Consider the following 12309-nt stretch of genomic DNA (forward strand, 5'->3'; position numbering starts at 1 on the left):
CCCCCACCCGGCACACACACCAGCAGCTATTGCTACGATCTAGGCATGAGGAGATGAGGGCCTGGACCAGGATGGGGGAGGGCCAGTGTCAGTGGAGAGAGGTGAAATGGACAAGAGATGCTGAAGAGGGGAAATCGACAAGAGATGCTGCAGAGGTGAAAGAGACAAGAGATGCTACAGAGGTGAAATAGACAAGAGATGCTACAGAGGTGAAAGAGACAGGCACTGGCAACAAATTGGATATAGGTCGGTGAGAGATAGTGAGGAATCCAGGCTGACATCCTATGTTGGGAGCCTAAGGAACTAGGAAGATGGTGGTACTCTTGAATGTAATAAGGAGATTAGGAAGGAAGAGGGTTTTGAGAAGAAAAATAACGATTTCAGCTTGGGGCATGTTGAGTTTAAGATGTCTATGAGACATTAGGTTAGAGATGGCTATCTAATAGGCAGTTGGAGATTTGACAATGGAGGTCAGCAGAGAGGTTTACAACGATACTCATAAAATAGGTATTGCTATTATTATCCCCATTTTATAATTAAATAAATGGAGGTGCAGAGAAGTGAAATGATTTGACCTGGGTCATACAGCTAGTAAGGGTCTAAGGTGGGATTTGAACCCAGGTCTCCATTACTCCAGAGAGACAGCCCTCTATGGACACCATGCTGCCATTTAATTGTTGGGGTCTGGAGCTCAAGAGAAAGAGCATGGCTAGGAATGTTGGTTTGTTCATCATTGGTGGAGAGGTGACAATGACTATACCAGGACATATATATATATAATATGTATGTATGTATATATATATATATATATATATGCATATGTGTATAGTTGGCAAAGGAGTGAGCAGGGAGAGAGAACAGAAGAAACTGGAAAAGACAGGAGAAGAGGCCCTTAGGTCCTTGCCTTCCAGGCTCTCTTTGGGGACACCCGTCCCCCCGCCCAGACTGAAACCGTTACAAGAGAAAAAAATTTTTTTAAAAGTTGTCTCGTCCAAACTTATGATTTCTTTGGGGAAGGGGACTCCCTGCAAAGAAACTCCCTCTACCAATGCAGGTCAGCATCTTGTTTCAGACTGGAGGGTTACTTAACCTGAACCTAGTTTCTTCATCTGTAGAATGAGGGGAGTTGAATAGAAGGCCTCTGAAGGCCCTTTCTTTGGAGTCTATGTATGAGCCTATGATCCTGACACTTCACCTTTCCAGGCCTCAGTTTCCTCAACAGTAAAACGAGGAAGTTGGCCCTTTCAGCTCTCAACCTGTGACAGCCTGAGCTCTGCAGCTTAGAACATCAGAATTGCCTGGGACAGTGTGAGGTTCAGTGATTTGCCCAGGGTAACATAGCCAGACTATATCAGTCAGGACAAACCTGGCTTTTCCTTACAGAACTATTCATCTTTTGATAGACTGTGGGGTACAGTGTGGAATGTTAGAGAATCAGAGGACCACCTATGGCATTTTGGAGGGAAGCATGGGGATCCCAGTGAGAGAAGCCTTCCTAGAGAAGGAGGAACCCTGAAGGCCCTCCCAGCCCCAGGAAGGGAGCGGGGGAGGGGGGCCTTCTTCCCCACCTAGGTTCACTGAGCCTTCTGCACTCACATTGCAGGCAGAAGACTCCCAGAGACATGGACCATGCCGAGCTGCTCGGGGCCGGAGTCACCGTTCTGCTCCTCGGGGCTGTGGCGGGCATGTGCGTGTGGTGCCCCCGCTTAGGTAAGGCTCCCCCACTCAGGTCCTAATTCTATGTCCCTGCCCTTTGGCCCCTGGACCTCAAAGGAAATGACTGAGTCTCTCCTCTCCTCCCTCTTCCTCCCCAGCAGAGCAATGCGCTTCAGCAGGGAGGACTAGGGAAAGAGCCAGAGGTCCTTTGGCCCAAGGATAATAATAATTACTATCATTATAGTTATCATATGCATATTACCTCATTCACTCTCCATAACCCTGGGAGGTAGGTGCTATCATTCTCCCCAGTTTACAGATGAGGGAACTGAGGCAAACAGACTAAATGACTTGCTTAGGGTCACACAGCTAGTAAATATTTGAGACTGGATTTGAACTCAGGTCTTCCTGACTCCAGGCCCAGGTCCAGACTCTATCCACTGTGCCCCCTAGCTGCCTCTAAAGTCCCTTCCAACTTGAAAGGCAGGACTTTTCTTCAAGCGGAGGCTGAATGTATGTTATGGTGGGATGAATTGAATTGGATGGCCACCAAGATCCCTTCCAACTCTCAAATTCTGGGATCTTGTCATCCTCACTACCTACTCTGGGCCTCAGCTTTCTCTCCTATAAAATGGTAGGGGGAGCCAATAAGTGAATCAAACAATTATTAAGTGCTTGCTGTGTACCAGGCACCATACTGGTTAAGACTCATCGACCTTGACTAAGGTTCTCATCCTTTCCCTTGGATGGAAGGTGGGAAGAGACCTTGGAGACCACCCAGTACAACTGAGGCCCAGAGAAATGAAAGGGCCTGCAGTAAAGGGCAAACTCAGATTTTGAACCCAGGTCCCTTGATTCTAAATTCTCTCCACGTAGTGCCTTTAGGACACACACTTTGGGGTCTCAGTCTTAAGGACCACCTTCCTACCTCACGCATCCCATCGGGCTCCCTCTCTGACCAATGTCCTACCCCCGGGGCCAGGCCTCCCTTTGCCTCCAGGTGCCTGACACTGTCTCCTAACGTGGAATTTCTTCTTCCAGGTACGAGAAGGTCCAAGCAGATCTTTTATGAGCAGAGGTATCTGTAAGTCCGCTTCTTGCTTGCTAACCCTACTCTCAGCTCCTGCTGGGGCCACAGCACCACACATGTTTTCAGCTCGAACATCCCTTCCCTGCGGGGCTTCTGCATGCATGAGTGACCATACGCTTTCTGTGTATCGGATCCTCATTCTGCCACTCACAGCCTGGGTGACCATGGATGAGTTGCCTAATAGCTAACGTTTCAATAGCATCTTATGGTTTGCTCTATAAGTAATACGTGTGTGTGTGTGTGTGTGTGTGTGTGTGTGTGTGTACGATTCTCACAAAAACTTTGTGAAGTAGGTGCTATCATTTTCCCCTTTGTTGTTCAGTCATTTCAGTCATATCTGACTCTTTATGATGCCAGAGATACTGGAGGGGTTTGCCATTTCCTTCTCCAGCTCATTTGACAGATGAGGAAATTGAGGCAAACAGGGTGAAGTGACTTGCCCAGGGTCACACAGCTAGGAAGTGTCTGAGGCCAGTTTTGAACCCAGGAAGGTGAGTCTTCCTGGCTCCAGTCTGGTGCCTCATGGCTGCCCTCTCCCTGTTTTACAAGTGAGGAAACTGAGGAAGAGAAGATGGAACGGCTTGCCTGGGGCCTCACAGCCAGCTAGAGTCTGAGGCAAGAGTCAAACTCAGACCTTTTGGACTCCAAGTCCAGAACTCTAACCACCATGACACACTGCCTCCCGACTCTCTCTTAATTAGCTCCTCCGGGCCTCAGTTTCCTCATCTGTAAAATTAGATGCCCTCTGATGTTCCTCCCCCTTTACTGCTTGTCTGTATCTATCTAGACCCACTGCGAGCCTGTATGCAGTTGTGGGCGACACCCAGAAGGTGTCTCCCTACTATGTGTCTCCCTGCCTCTGTTGGTCCTCGTCTCCTCTGCTGGATGCAGAAAGATGCTTCTAGGCTTCCTCTTGAGCATCCTAGGCTGGTGACCCCCACACTGTGCCCTTCCTGTCTCACCGGCTCTGCGGAGCCTTCCACCCTTGGTGCCGCCATCTTTAGCACCTGCTCCAAGCTCCAAGGTCTGCAGCCAGCGTCATCAGTGAACCCCAAACCTGGGCAAGCAGCAGGTCAGAGGGCCTCAGGAGCTGGGAGGGACCTCAGAGACCCTCTCATCTTCCAGATGGGGAAACTGAGGCCCGCAGGGGTGAAGTGATTTGCCCAGATTCACACAGTCAGGATCATGGTGCTGGACATGGAAGGGAACTTGGAGGCCATCTAGTCCAATATCGTCATTTTACAGATGGGGAAACTGAGGAACAGAGAGGTTGAATGACCTGCCTATCGTCACACAGCTGGCATCTTGGAGCTTAAAAGGCCATAGAATCCCAGAGCTGTAAGAGACCTAAACTGACTCAGAGGGGTTCAGTGAGTTATTCAAGGTCACACGTGGAATAAACAGTAAAGCAAGGATTTGAACCCAGATCCACTCCAGGGTGAATCTTCCACCCCGACTCCCCCACTTCTTTCCCCCAAAGGGGAATCCCCTGAGGACGGGCTATGATGCTTCAATCAGCAAACATTCATTAAGCACCTACTATGTGCCAGGCATCGATTTAGGTGCGGCAATACAAAGATAATGAGTTCCCACCCTCAAAGAGTTTACATTCTAATAATAGTGATAATGGCAGGTGGGGTCTGGGCTCGTGGCAGTGGCAGCTCTGGGCAGCCGGGCAGACCCCCCCCCATTCAGAAGGCCTGGGGGGGGCGAGAGGGGGGGGAGACCTACTGAGGTGGCGAGGGGTGGGGGTGGGGGAGGTCCACTGAGGGGCGAGGGGTGGGGGTGGGGGAGGTCCACTGAGGGGTGAGGGGTGGGGGTGGGGGAGGTCCACTGAGGGGCGAGGGGTGGGGGTGGGGGAGGTCCACTGAGGGGCGAGGGGTGGGGGTGGGGGAGGTCTACTGAGGGGGCTAGGGGTGGGGGTGGGGGAGGTCTACTGAGGGGCGAGGGGTGGGGGTGGGGGAGGCCTACTGAGGGGCTAGGGGTGGGGGTGGGGGAGGTCTACTGAGGGGGCTAGGGGTGGGGGTGGGGGAGGTCTACTGAGGGGCGAGGGGTGGGGGTGGGGGAGGCCTACTGAGGGGCTAGGGGTGGGGGTGGGGGAGGTCTACTGAGGGGGCTAGGGGTGGGGGTGGGGGAGGTCTACTGAGGGGCGAGGGGTGGGGGTGGGGGAGGCCTACTGAGGGGCTAGGGGTGGGGGTGGGGGAGGTCTACTGAGGGGCGAGGGGGGGGGGTGGGGGAGGTCCACTGAGGGGCGAGGGGTGGGGTGGGGGAGGTCTACTGAGGGGGCTAGAGGTGGGGGTGGGGGAGGTCTACTGAGGGGCGAGGGGTGGGGGTGGGGGAGGCCTACTGAGGGGCTAGGGGTGGGGGTGGGGGAGGTCTACTGAGGGGGCTAGGGGTGGGGGTGGGGGAGGTCTACTGAGGGGCGAGGGGTGGGGGTGGGGGAGGCCTACTGAGGGGCTAGGGGTGGGGGTGGGGGAGGTCTACTGAGGGGGCTAGGGGTGGGGGTGGGGGAGGTCCGCTGAGGGGCGAGGGGTGGGGGTGGGGGAGGTCCACTGACGGGGGGTGGTCATCCTTACACCACCGGTTCATTCTTCCCCCTCAGTCCGTACAGGAGATCATTCCCCTCCTCGATCTGCCTGAGTAAACTTACCTTGAATTAATAGCAGCTCAAGTCTGTGCTTTAAAATTTACAAAGCTTCTTTACAAATAACCTGGAAGATAAGTGCTATTATTACCCCCATTTTACAGATGAGGACCCTGAGGCAAATGGAGGGTAAGCAATTCCTCCAGGGGCACACAGGGAATAAGAGTCTGTGACTGGATTTGAACGCAGACCTTCCTGGCTCCAGGCCTAGCACTCTATCCACTGTGCCTACCATTTGCTTACTGTTTTGAGGTAGTGTCCTTCACTGCCTTGCAAATCAAAGGGAATCTTTCTACTGTCCAACAGTCTAACGGTTAAACTTGACCCTTGAGAAAGGAAGGAAGGAAGGAAGGAGGGAAGAAAGAAAGAAAGAAAGAAAGAAAGAAGGAAGGAAGGAAGGAAGGAAGAAAGGAAAGAAAGAAAAAGAAAAAGGAAGAAAGAAGAAAGAAAGGGAAGGAGGGAGAGATGGAGAAAGGAAAGAAGGAAGAGAAAAAGAGAAAGGAAGAGAAAGAAAAAAGAGAAAGGGAGAGATGAAGAAAGAGAGGGAAGGACAAAGGGAAGAAAAGAGAAAGAAAGAAAAAAAACAGAAGAAAAGAAAGAATGAAGAAAGGTAGATGAATATTTATTAAGTTTTTTTTATTAAGACGTAGAAGATGCTGACTCCTAGCAAATGAGATACTGCTTTGTGAAAGTTAAAGCACTATATAAATCCTAACCACCATCATCATCATTAGCATCATTCTTCCAACATGGCAGCCCATGAGTGGACCACTACTGAACATCCGGAGAACTCTTCAAGTTAGAAGTCCAAGTCTGGCTGCACATTCACAACCTCTGACCTAGCTGGCCACTATTAAAGGAAGGATAGGGTTTTAGGGTCCTTTCTGACCATGCCAATTGTCAACCCTGTGGCCTTCCATCTAGAACTCTCTACCTCAATGCCAATGACCCCTGTGTTCCACTGGTCACTGCTCCCTGCTCAGAAGGCCCTCAGTGACAAGTGCTTGACTCCCTGGGGTGTTGCAGACAGTGCCTAGTCCCCTGAGAGGGCTGTGGACCCAAGGAACATACTGAGGCTTCAAACTCCACACGTCAGAGTTAGTCCATTCTTCCCATCATCGTCATACAGACACAAGCTTTGTCCCCAGCAGCCAGGGTGGCTTCCTATGAGTCAGGATGGGTCACAGAATCTTAGAGTTAGAAAGGATTTCAGAGACCATCCAGTCCAGCTTGTGCCTGGCCAAGGATTCTCTCTTGTTATCACTGCCAGCCCTGTGTGGGAGAGGTGGGCTTGGAATGCAGATTCCAAGCATCTTTGGTGTTTGCACCCTCCGAAGAGTGCTATACTCTGCCCTGGTCTGAGCACGTTTTAGGAGCATAGATCTGGAGATGGAAGGAACCTCAGTGGCCATCTAGTCCAAGCTCCTCATTTCACAAAAGAGGAGACCGAGGCTAAGAGGGTGGTCACTTGCCCAAGGTCATACAGACAGTAAATATCTGAGATTAGTCTTATAGATGCCCAATAAATGTTTATTGAGGGGCAGCTAGATGGCACAGTGAGTAGAGCATCGGCCCTGGAGTCAGGAGGACCTGAGTTCAAATCCGGCTTCAGACACATGTACTAGCTGTGTGACCTTGGGCAAGTCATTTAACCCCAATTGCCCTGCCAAAAAAACCAACCAAACAAAAAACCCCAAATCGATAAATGTTTATTGAATTGATAAGGATATAGATCAGAGGTCTAAATATGGAATCATAGAGTTGTGTAGTCCAACTCCTCCATTTTGCAAATGGGAAAATTGACACTTTAGGGGTGACTTGCCCAACCCAGCTCCTATGGCTGCCATCAATGTTCTTTCTGCTGTATTTATCATGAGGCTGGTATCTCTGAAGCCACTGAACCTGCGCCTGGGCTCATAATTGCTCCCTGGATCTCTCCCCCAACCCTTCGACTTGCACCATTCAGTCAGATCTCTTCCCACGTTGTTCTGCTGTGCTCTTAGTACTTCTCCTTGGGGTTCCCCACAATCTTTGTAAAGGCAGCCAACCTTTATGTTCAGTGCCTGGCGCTGTGAGGGCAGACAAGGCTGGCTGTGTGCTGACCGCAGGACATTCCATTCCCTCCCCCCATTTCTTTTTGTGCGTGTGTGGGGGCGGGGCGGGGTGGGGAGGCAACTGAAGTTAAGTGATTCACCCAGGGTCACGTAGCTAGTGAAATGTCAAGTGTCTGAGCCGGATTTGAACTCAGATCCTCCTAACTCCAGGGCTGGTGCTCTATCCATAATGCCGTCTCATCTAGCTGCACCTCCCCCATTTCTTTTTAACAAAAATCCCTGAGCTGGGATTCTTTTGCTTGTCTTTTACCTCTGGCCAGTGTAGAAGAAAACTCTGCTAATTAAGTTCTGGCCAATTCACTCTCCAATGACCTGGAATCCACACCCTCCTCCCACCAAAAGAACCCAAAACAACCTGAAAACAAAAACAAAACCCAACTGTGTGTGCAAACAGTAAAAGACTAAGTTGAAATCCTAATGCAGGCTAGGAGACTATAGAGAAATAAAGTTTGGAATGCTGATATGGAAACCAGAGGACCTGAGTTTGAATTCTGCTTCTGACACTTTCTAGCTGTGTGACCTTGAGATATCATTAAAACCCTCTGGGTCTCACTTTCCTCATCTGAAAAATGGGAGGGTTGGACTGGATCAGGGTCTCTGAATCCCTTTTGTACCATAGACCCCCTTTGGCAGCATATATACTTTACTGAAACACAGGTAGCAATAATTTTAAAAACCCGGGTTAAGAACCCTGGACCAGGTACCTTTCAAGTCCTTTCCGGTGTTCAATCTATGACCCTCTGATCCTAAGACACAGCAGTGAGGGGAAATAGCAAATCCCATCGGGTCCACCGTCCATCCAGTGAACTTCCTCGTGTGTGCAAGTGTGTGTGAGAGTGTGTGTGCCTGGAAACAGCTTTGGGAGCCAGTGTCCGTGCACATCTGCCGCCCTCAGCCCTCGCCCTCTCTCATTTCCTTCTGCAACTGAAAAACCACAATTAGATGTCAAGATAAAGGAAGCCCCACACCCACCCAGCCGAGGTCTGCATCTGCTTCATTGGTCTGGTTCTGAGAACCACCGTGGAGGGGAGAAGAGGAGAGCGTGCTGGGAGTTGGGCAGAGAGCCGATGCAGAAGAAAGAGGGGAAGAGAGAGGAGAGAGAAATGAGAAAATAGAGGAGAAGAGGGGAGCAGGGCTTGGCATAGGGAAGTCCCAGATGGGAAAACTCCCTCTACCAATGCAGATTGGCCCCTCTTCTGCAACTTGGAGTCTTAGCCATCTAGAGGATTGAGGGATAAAATGATTTGCTCAGGGATACAGCCAGTATGCGTCTGAGGTTGGACTTGAACCCCGGTCTTCCTGGAGCTAAGGCTGGCTCTCTATCCATACTACATAGCCTCTGTAGATATCTAGATATAGGTATATATGATATAGATAAGGGTGATACGGTTATAGCTAAAAGGGGAAAGGGGGAAGGGGAATGGGGAGAGAAAGAAGGAGGGAAAGGAGAAGAGTCGGGGAGTAGAAGGAGGAGAGGAGAAGAGAGGAGAGAGTGAGGGGAGGAAAAGGAGAGATGGGAGGAGGGAAGGGGAGGAGGGGAGGGGAGAGGAAAGGGAGGAGAAGTGAGAGGGGAGAGGGGGGGAGGGGAGGAAGGGAAGAGAGGGGAGAGGAGGGGAGGGGAGGAAGGGAGGAGAGGGGAGAGAGGAGAGGAGGGGAGGAGGGGAGGAGGGGAGGGAGGAGGGGAGAGGGAGGGAGGAGGAGGGGAGGGGAGGAGGGGAGGGGATAGGGGAGAGGAGGGGAGGGAGGAGGAGGAGGGGAGGGAGGAGGGGAGGGGAGATAGGGAGGAGAGGGGAGGGGAGGAGGGGAGGGGAGGAAGGGAGGAGAGGAGGGGAGGAGGAAGGGAGAGGGGAGAGGAATGGAGAAGGGAGAGAGGGGAGGGGAGAGGAGGGGAGGGGAGGAAGGCTGTTCCTAATGTAGACATTCTTGACCACTGGAAAAAAGTGAGAATCTCAGTACCTAAGAATGGTGATTGCTGTCTGGAGATGTGAGTCAGACCTTGTAGCCCGTGGTCCCTCTGTTCAAAGATAGAGGGCACTTGGTAAAGGAACATTTGGAGTCTGGAATGCCACAGGCAGTCATTTCCGGTCTTGGGGGTGGTTTGGACCCAAGCAGTGACTCACTCTAGACCTTGCCTGGTTGTCTGGAGGTGCCCTTGAATATAACAAATAAAATGTGAGACCTTGATACAACCACTAAAATCTCTGGGCTGCCCCTGACATGAAGAAATGGCAGCCCTCTTTTCACCAAAAGATCCAGATAAATGTCCCTAGTTTGATATAACTATGTGGGGGATGATGAGGTCAGATTCAGTAACAATTACAAATCAGAGGATATTTATAAGGAAATGCCGGGTAGGTTCTACAGATGCAGGAATGTTCAGCATTCACTGCTGGTAAAGTGGCAAATTTCCAGAATCTTTTTGGAAAGCATTCTGGAGTTAAGCAGGGAAGGTGACAAAAAGCCTGCATTCTGACCATTATAATTCCATTACTGGAAATACCATCTGAATTTGTTAAAAAGCAAATGAGCAAAGGAACCTAGCTACCTGCTCAGAGACTTCCATGGGTGCCTTGGGCGTGACTTCGAAGGCTGGAAAGTGATCTAGATGGCCAACCTTGGAAGAAAGGTTAAATAAATGGAGATACGTGACTGTAATGGAATATTCTGATGCCATGAAGACTGCCAAGTATAAGGAAACTAAGGAAATTTAGAAACTTTTGTTCTTTAATAAATTAGCTTTAATTAATGCAAATTGAGAACAGCAGAATCATGACTAGGGAAGTCAGAAACATCCATCCATATAATAGGGAAAGTGCTTGGAAATGAATGGACAAAGAACCCTGATGGAGATGTGGAGGTGGGTGGGTGGGACTGAAAAGTTGTATATTTGGTGCAGTCAATCACAAAGCTTTTATTGATCCCCTTCTGGATGCCAGGCACCTGTGCTGGGTGCTGGGGACACAAAAGTGGGAGTGAAACAATCTGTGCCCCCAAGCAGCTTCCATGTCTTCTTTATTTATCCCTCCCTCCTGTCCTTCCTTTCCACTTATCCCTCCTCCCTGTTCCTTTCCCCCCATCCATCCCACTTTTCTGTCTCTGCTCTGTGTCTTTCGTCCATCCAGTCACCTACTCACACATCCATCTGTCCGTCCATCCATCCATCCATCCATCCATCCATCCATCCATCCATCTGTCCATTCATCCATCCATCCATTCATCCATCTATCCATCCATTTGTCCGTCTGTCTATCCTTCTGTCCATCCATCCATCCATCCATCCATCCATCCATCCATCCATCCATCCACCCGTCTATTCATCCATCCTTCTGTCCATCCATCCATCCATCCATCCATCCATCCATCCCTCTTCCCCATCCTTCCTCTCCCATTCCCCTCTTTCCCTCTTTTCCATCCATCTCCCCTCTCTATCTCTGCTCTGTGTCTTTCATTTCTGACTTTCTTCTCCATTCATCTGTTCTTTCTCTCCCTCTTCTCTGTCCTTTCTCCCCATCAATTTCTCCTCTGCTGCCAGTCCCTCTTCCCAGATCTTCCCCTCCCTCTAACTCTTGGCTTCATCCCTGCTCCTGGTCTCATCCTCCCCTGCCCTTCCTTTCATGCTCGCTCATCGAATTCTCCCACGTTTTTCAGGGATGAAGGACGACAAAGTTTTGCAGTTGCCCGGGCCTTTTCTAGTAAGTACACAGAGGAAAGAGCCTGGCTGATTGCAGGAGGTTTGGAGTGGGAGGTGTCTCAGGGTGTAGAGCGGGGGTGGGGGGAGGGAAGAGGGGAACGGTGGTTGAAACAAGGGGAGAGCCAGCTTGAACGTGGGTTCTGTGACTCACCTCATCTTGTTTGGTGAAACCACTGGAGTCACCACAGGAGGGAGAAGCTGGAGATGGCTCCATCTTTTTGGTGTGGTTTTAGCCAGCCTGCTTTCCCAGGATCTGGAGAGGTGACACGGACAAAGGGCCCTGGGTTTACTTTTCACCTTAGACACAATGGCTGTGATTTTCTGAGGGTCATGTAAGATGGTGTGATGATATAGTGGACTTCATGGCATGGTTGCAAGAGATTTGATTTGTAAAGCCCAGGGCTCAAATTACCATTCTGGGTGGACACCTTTGTGGTTCTCAGGGAGGGTTGGTCTGAGAAAGACAGACTCAGCAGAACAACATGGGTGAATGGGCAGGGACTGCCATCCAGTCATCTGAGAAGGACCTGGGCTGAGGTCAACAGGGGCTGCCCCATGACTCGCTAACTAACCTTGGCCTCTCTTGTTCTGTCTTTCAAACAGTAGCAGGCATGGTCCCAGAGCCGGCTGAATATTCCACGGTTCAATGCCCTGATACAAGGTAGGACAGAGGTAACCTGTGGCTTCCTGTGCCTTTAATGTCACTCTTTAAAAAAATCCTGGCTTCAACGTTCACTCCTTAGAGCCCTCCTTGGTCCCCCATCTGGAAGTGGCCTATCCCTTCTCTGCCTAGAGTCCTTGGTGGATGCCTCTCCCTCTGCCTTGTATTAATTACAATTAATGTGTAATTGCTTCTCTGAAAGGAACAGGACATCAAAGGATCATAGACTTAAAGTTGGAATGGACCTCAGAGGCCATCTAGCCTAATCTGTTCACTGTACAGAGGGAGAAACTGAGGCCTATAAAGGTTAAGCAACTTGCCCAAAGTTATATAGGAATAAGTAGGAGAGGTAGGATTTGAACCCAGGTCCTCTGACTCCAAATCTAAATGAGATCATGGATGTGTAGAGCTTTGCATACCTTAAAGAGCTATATAAATGTCATTAGTTGTTAT

At 50.3% G+C, this 12309-nt stretch overlaps 1 protein-coding gene across 1 annotated transcript in view; it reads left to right on the forward strand.

Annotated features, from left to right (window-relative positions):
• LAT2 (linker for activation of T cells family member 2) overlaps positions 1–12309 on the forward strand; it is a 48279-nt gene that overhangs the window by 20210 nt on the left and 15760 nt on the right. The window contains 4 exon segments of the mRNA XM_036766107.1: positions 1604–1710; positions 2698–2734; positions 11153–11196; positions 11799–11856. Of these exon segments, the coding sequence (XP_036622002.1) occupies positions 1604–1710; positions 2698–2734; positions 11153–11196; positions 11799–11856 (246 nt within the window).

Source organism: Trichosurus vulpecula, chromosome 7 (assembly GCF_011100635.1).
Source record: "Trichosurus vulpecula isolate mTriVul1 chromosome 7, mTriVul1.pri, whole genome shotgun sequence".
In the NCBI taxonomy this organism is placed as follows: domain Eukaryota; kingdom Metazoa; phylum Chordata; class Mammalia; order Diprotodontia; family Phalangeridae; genus Trichosurus; species Trichosurus vulpecula.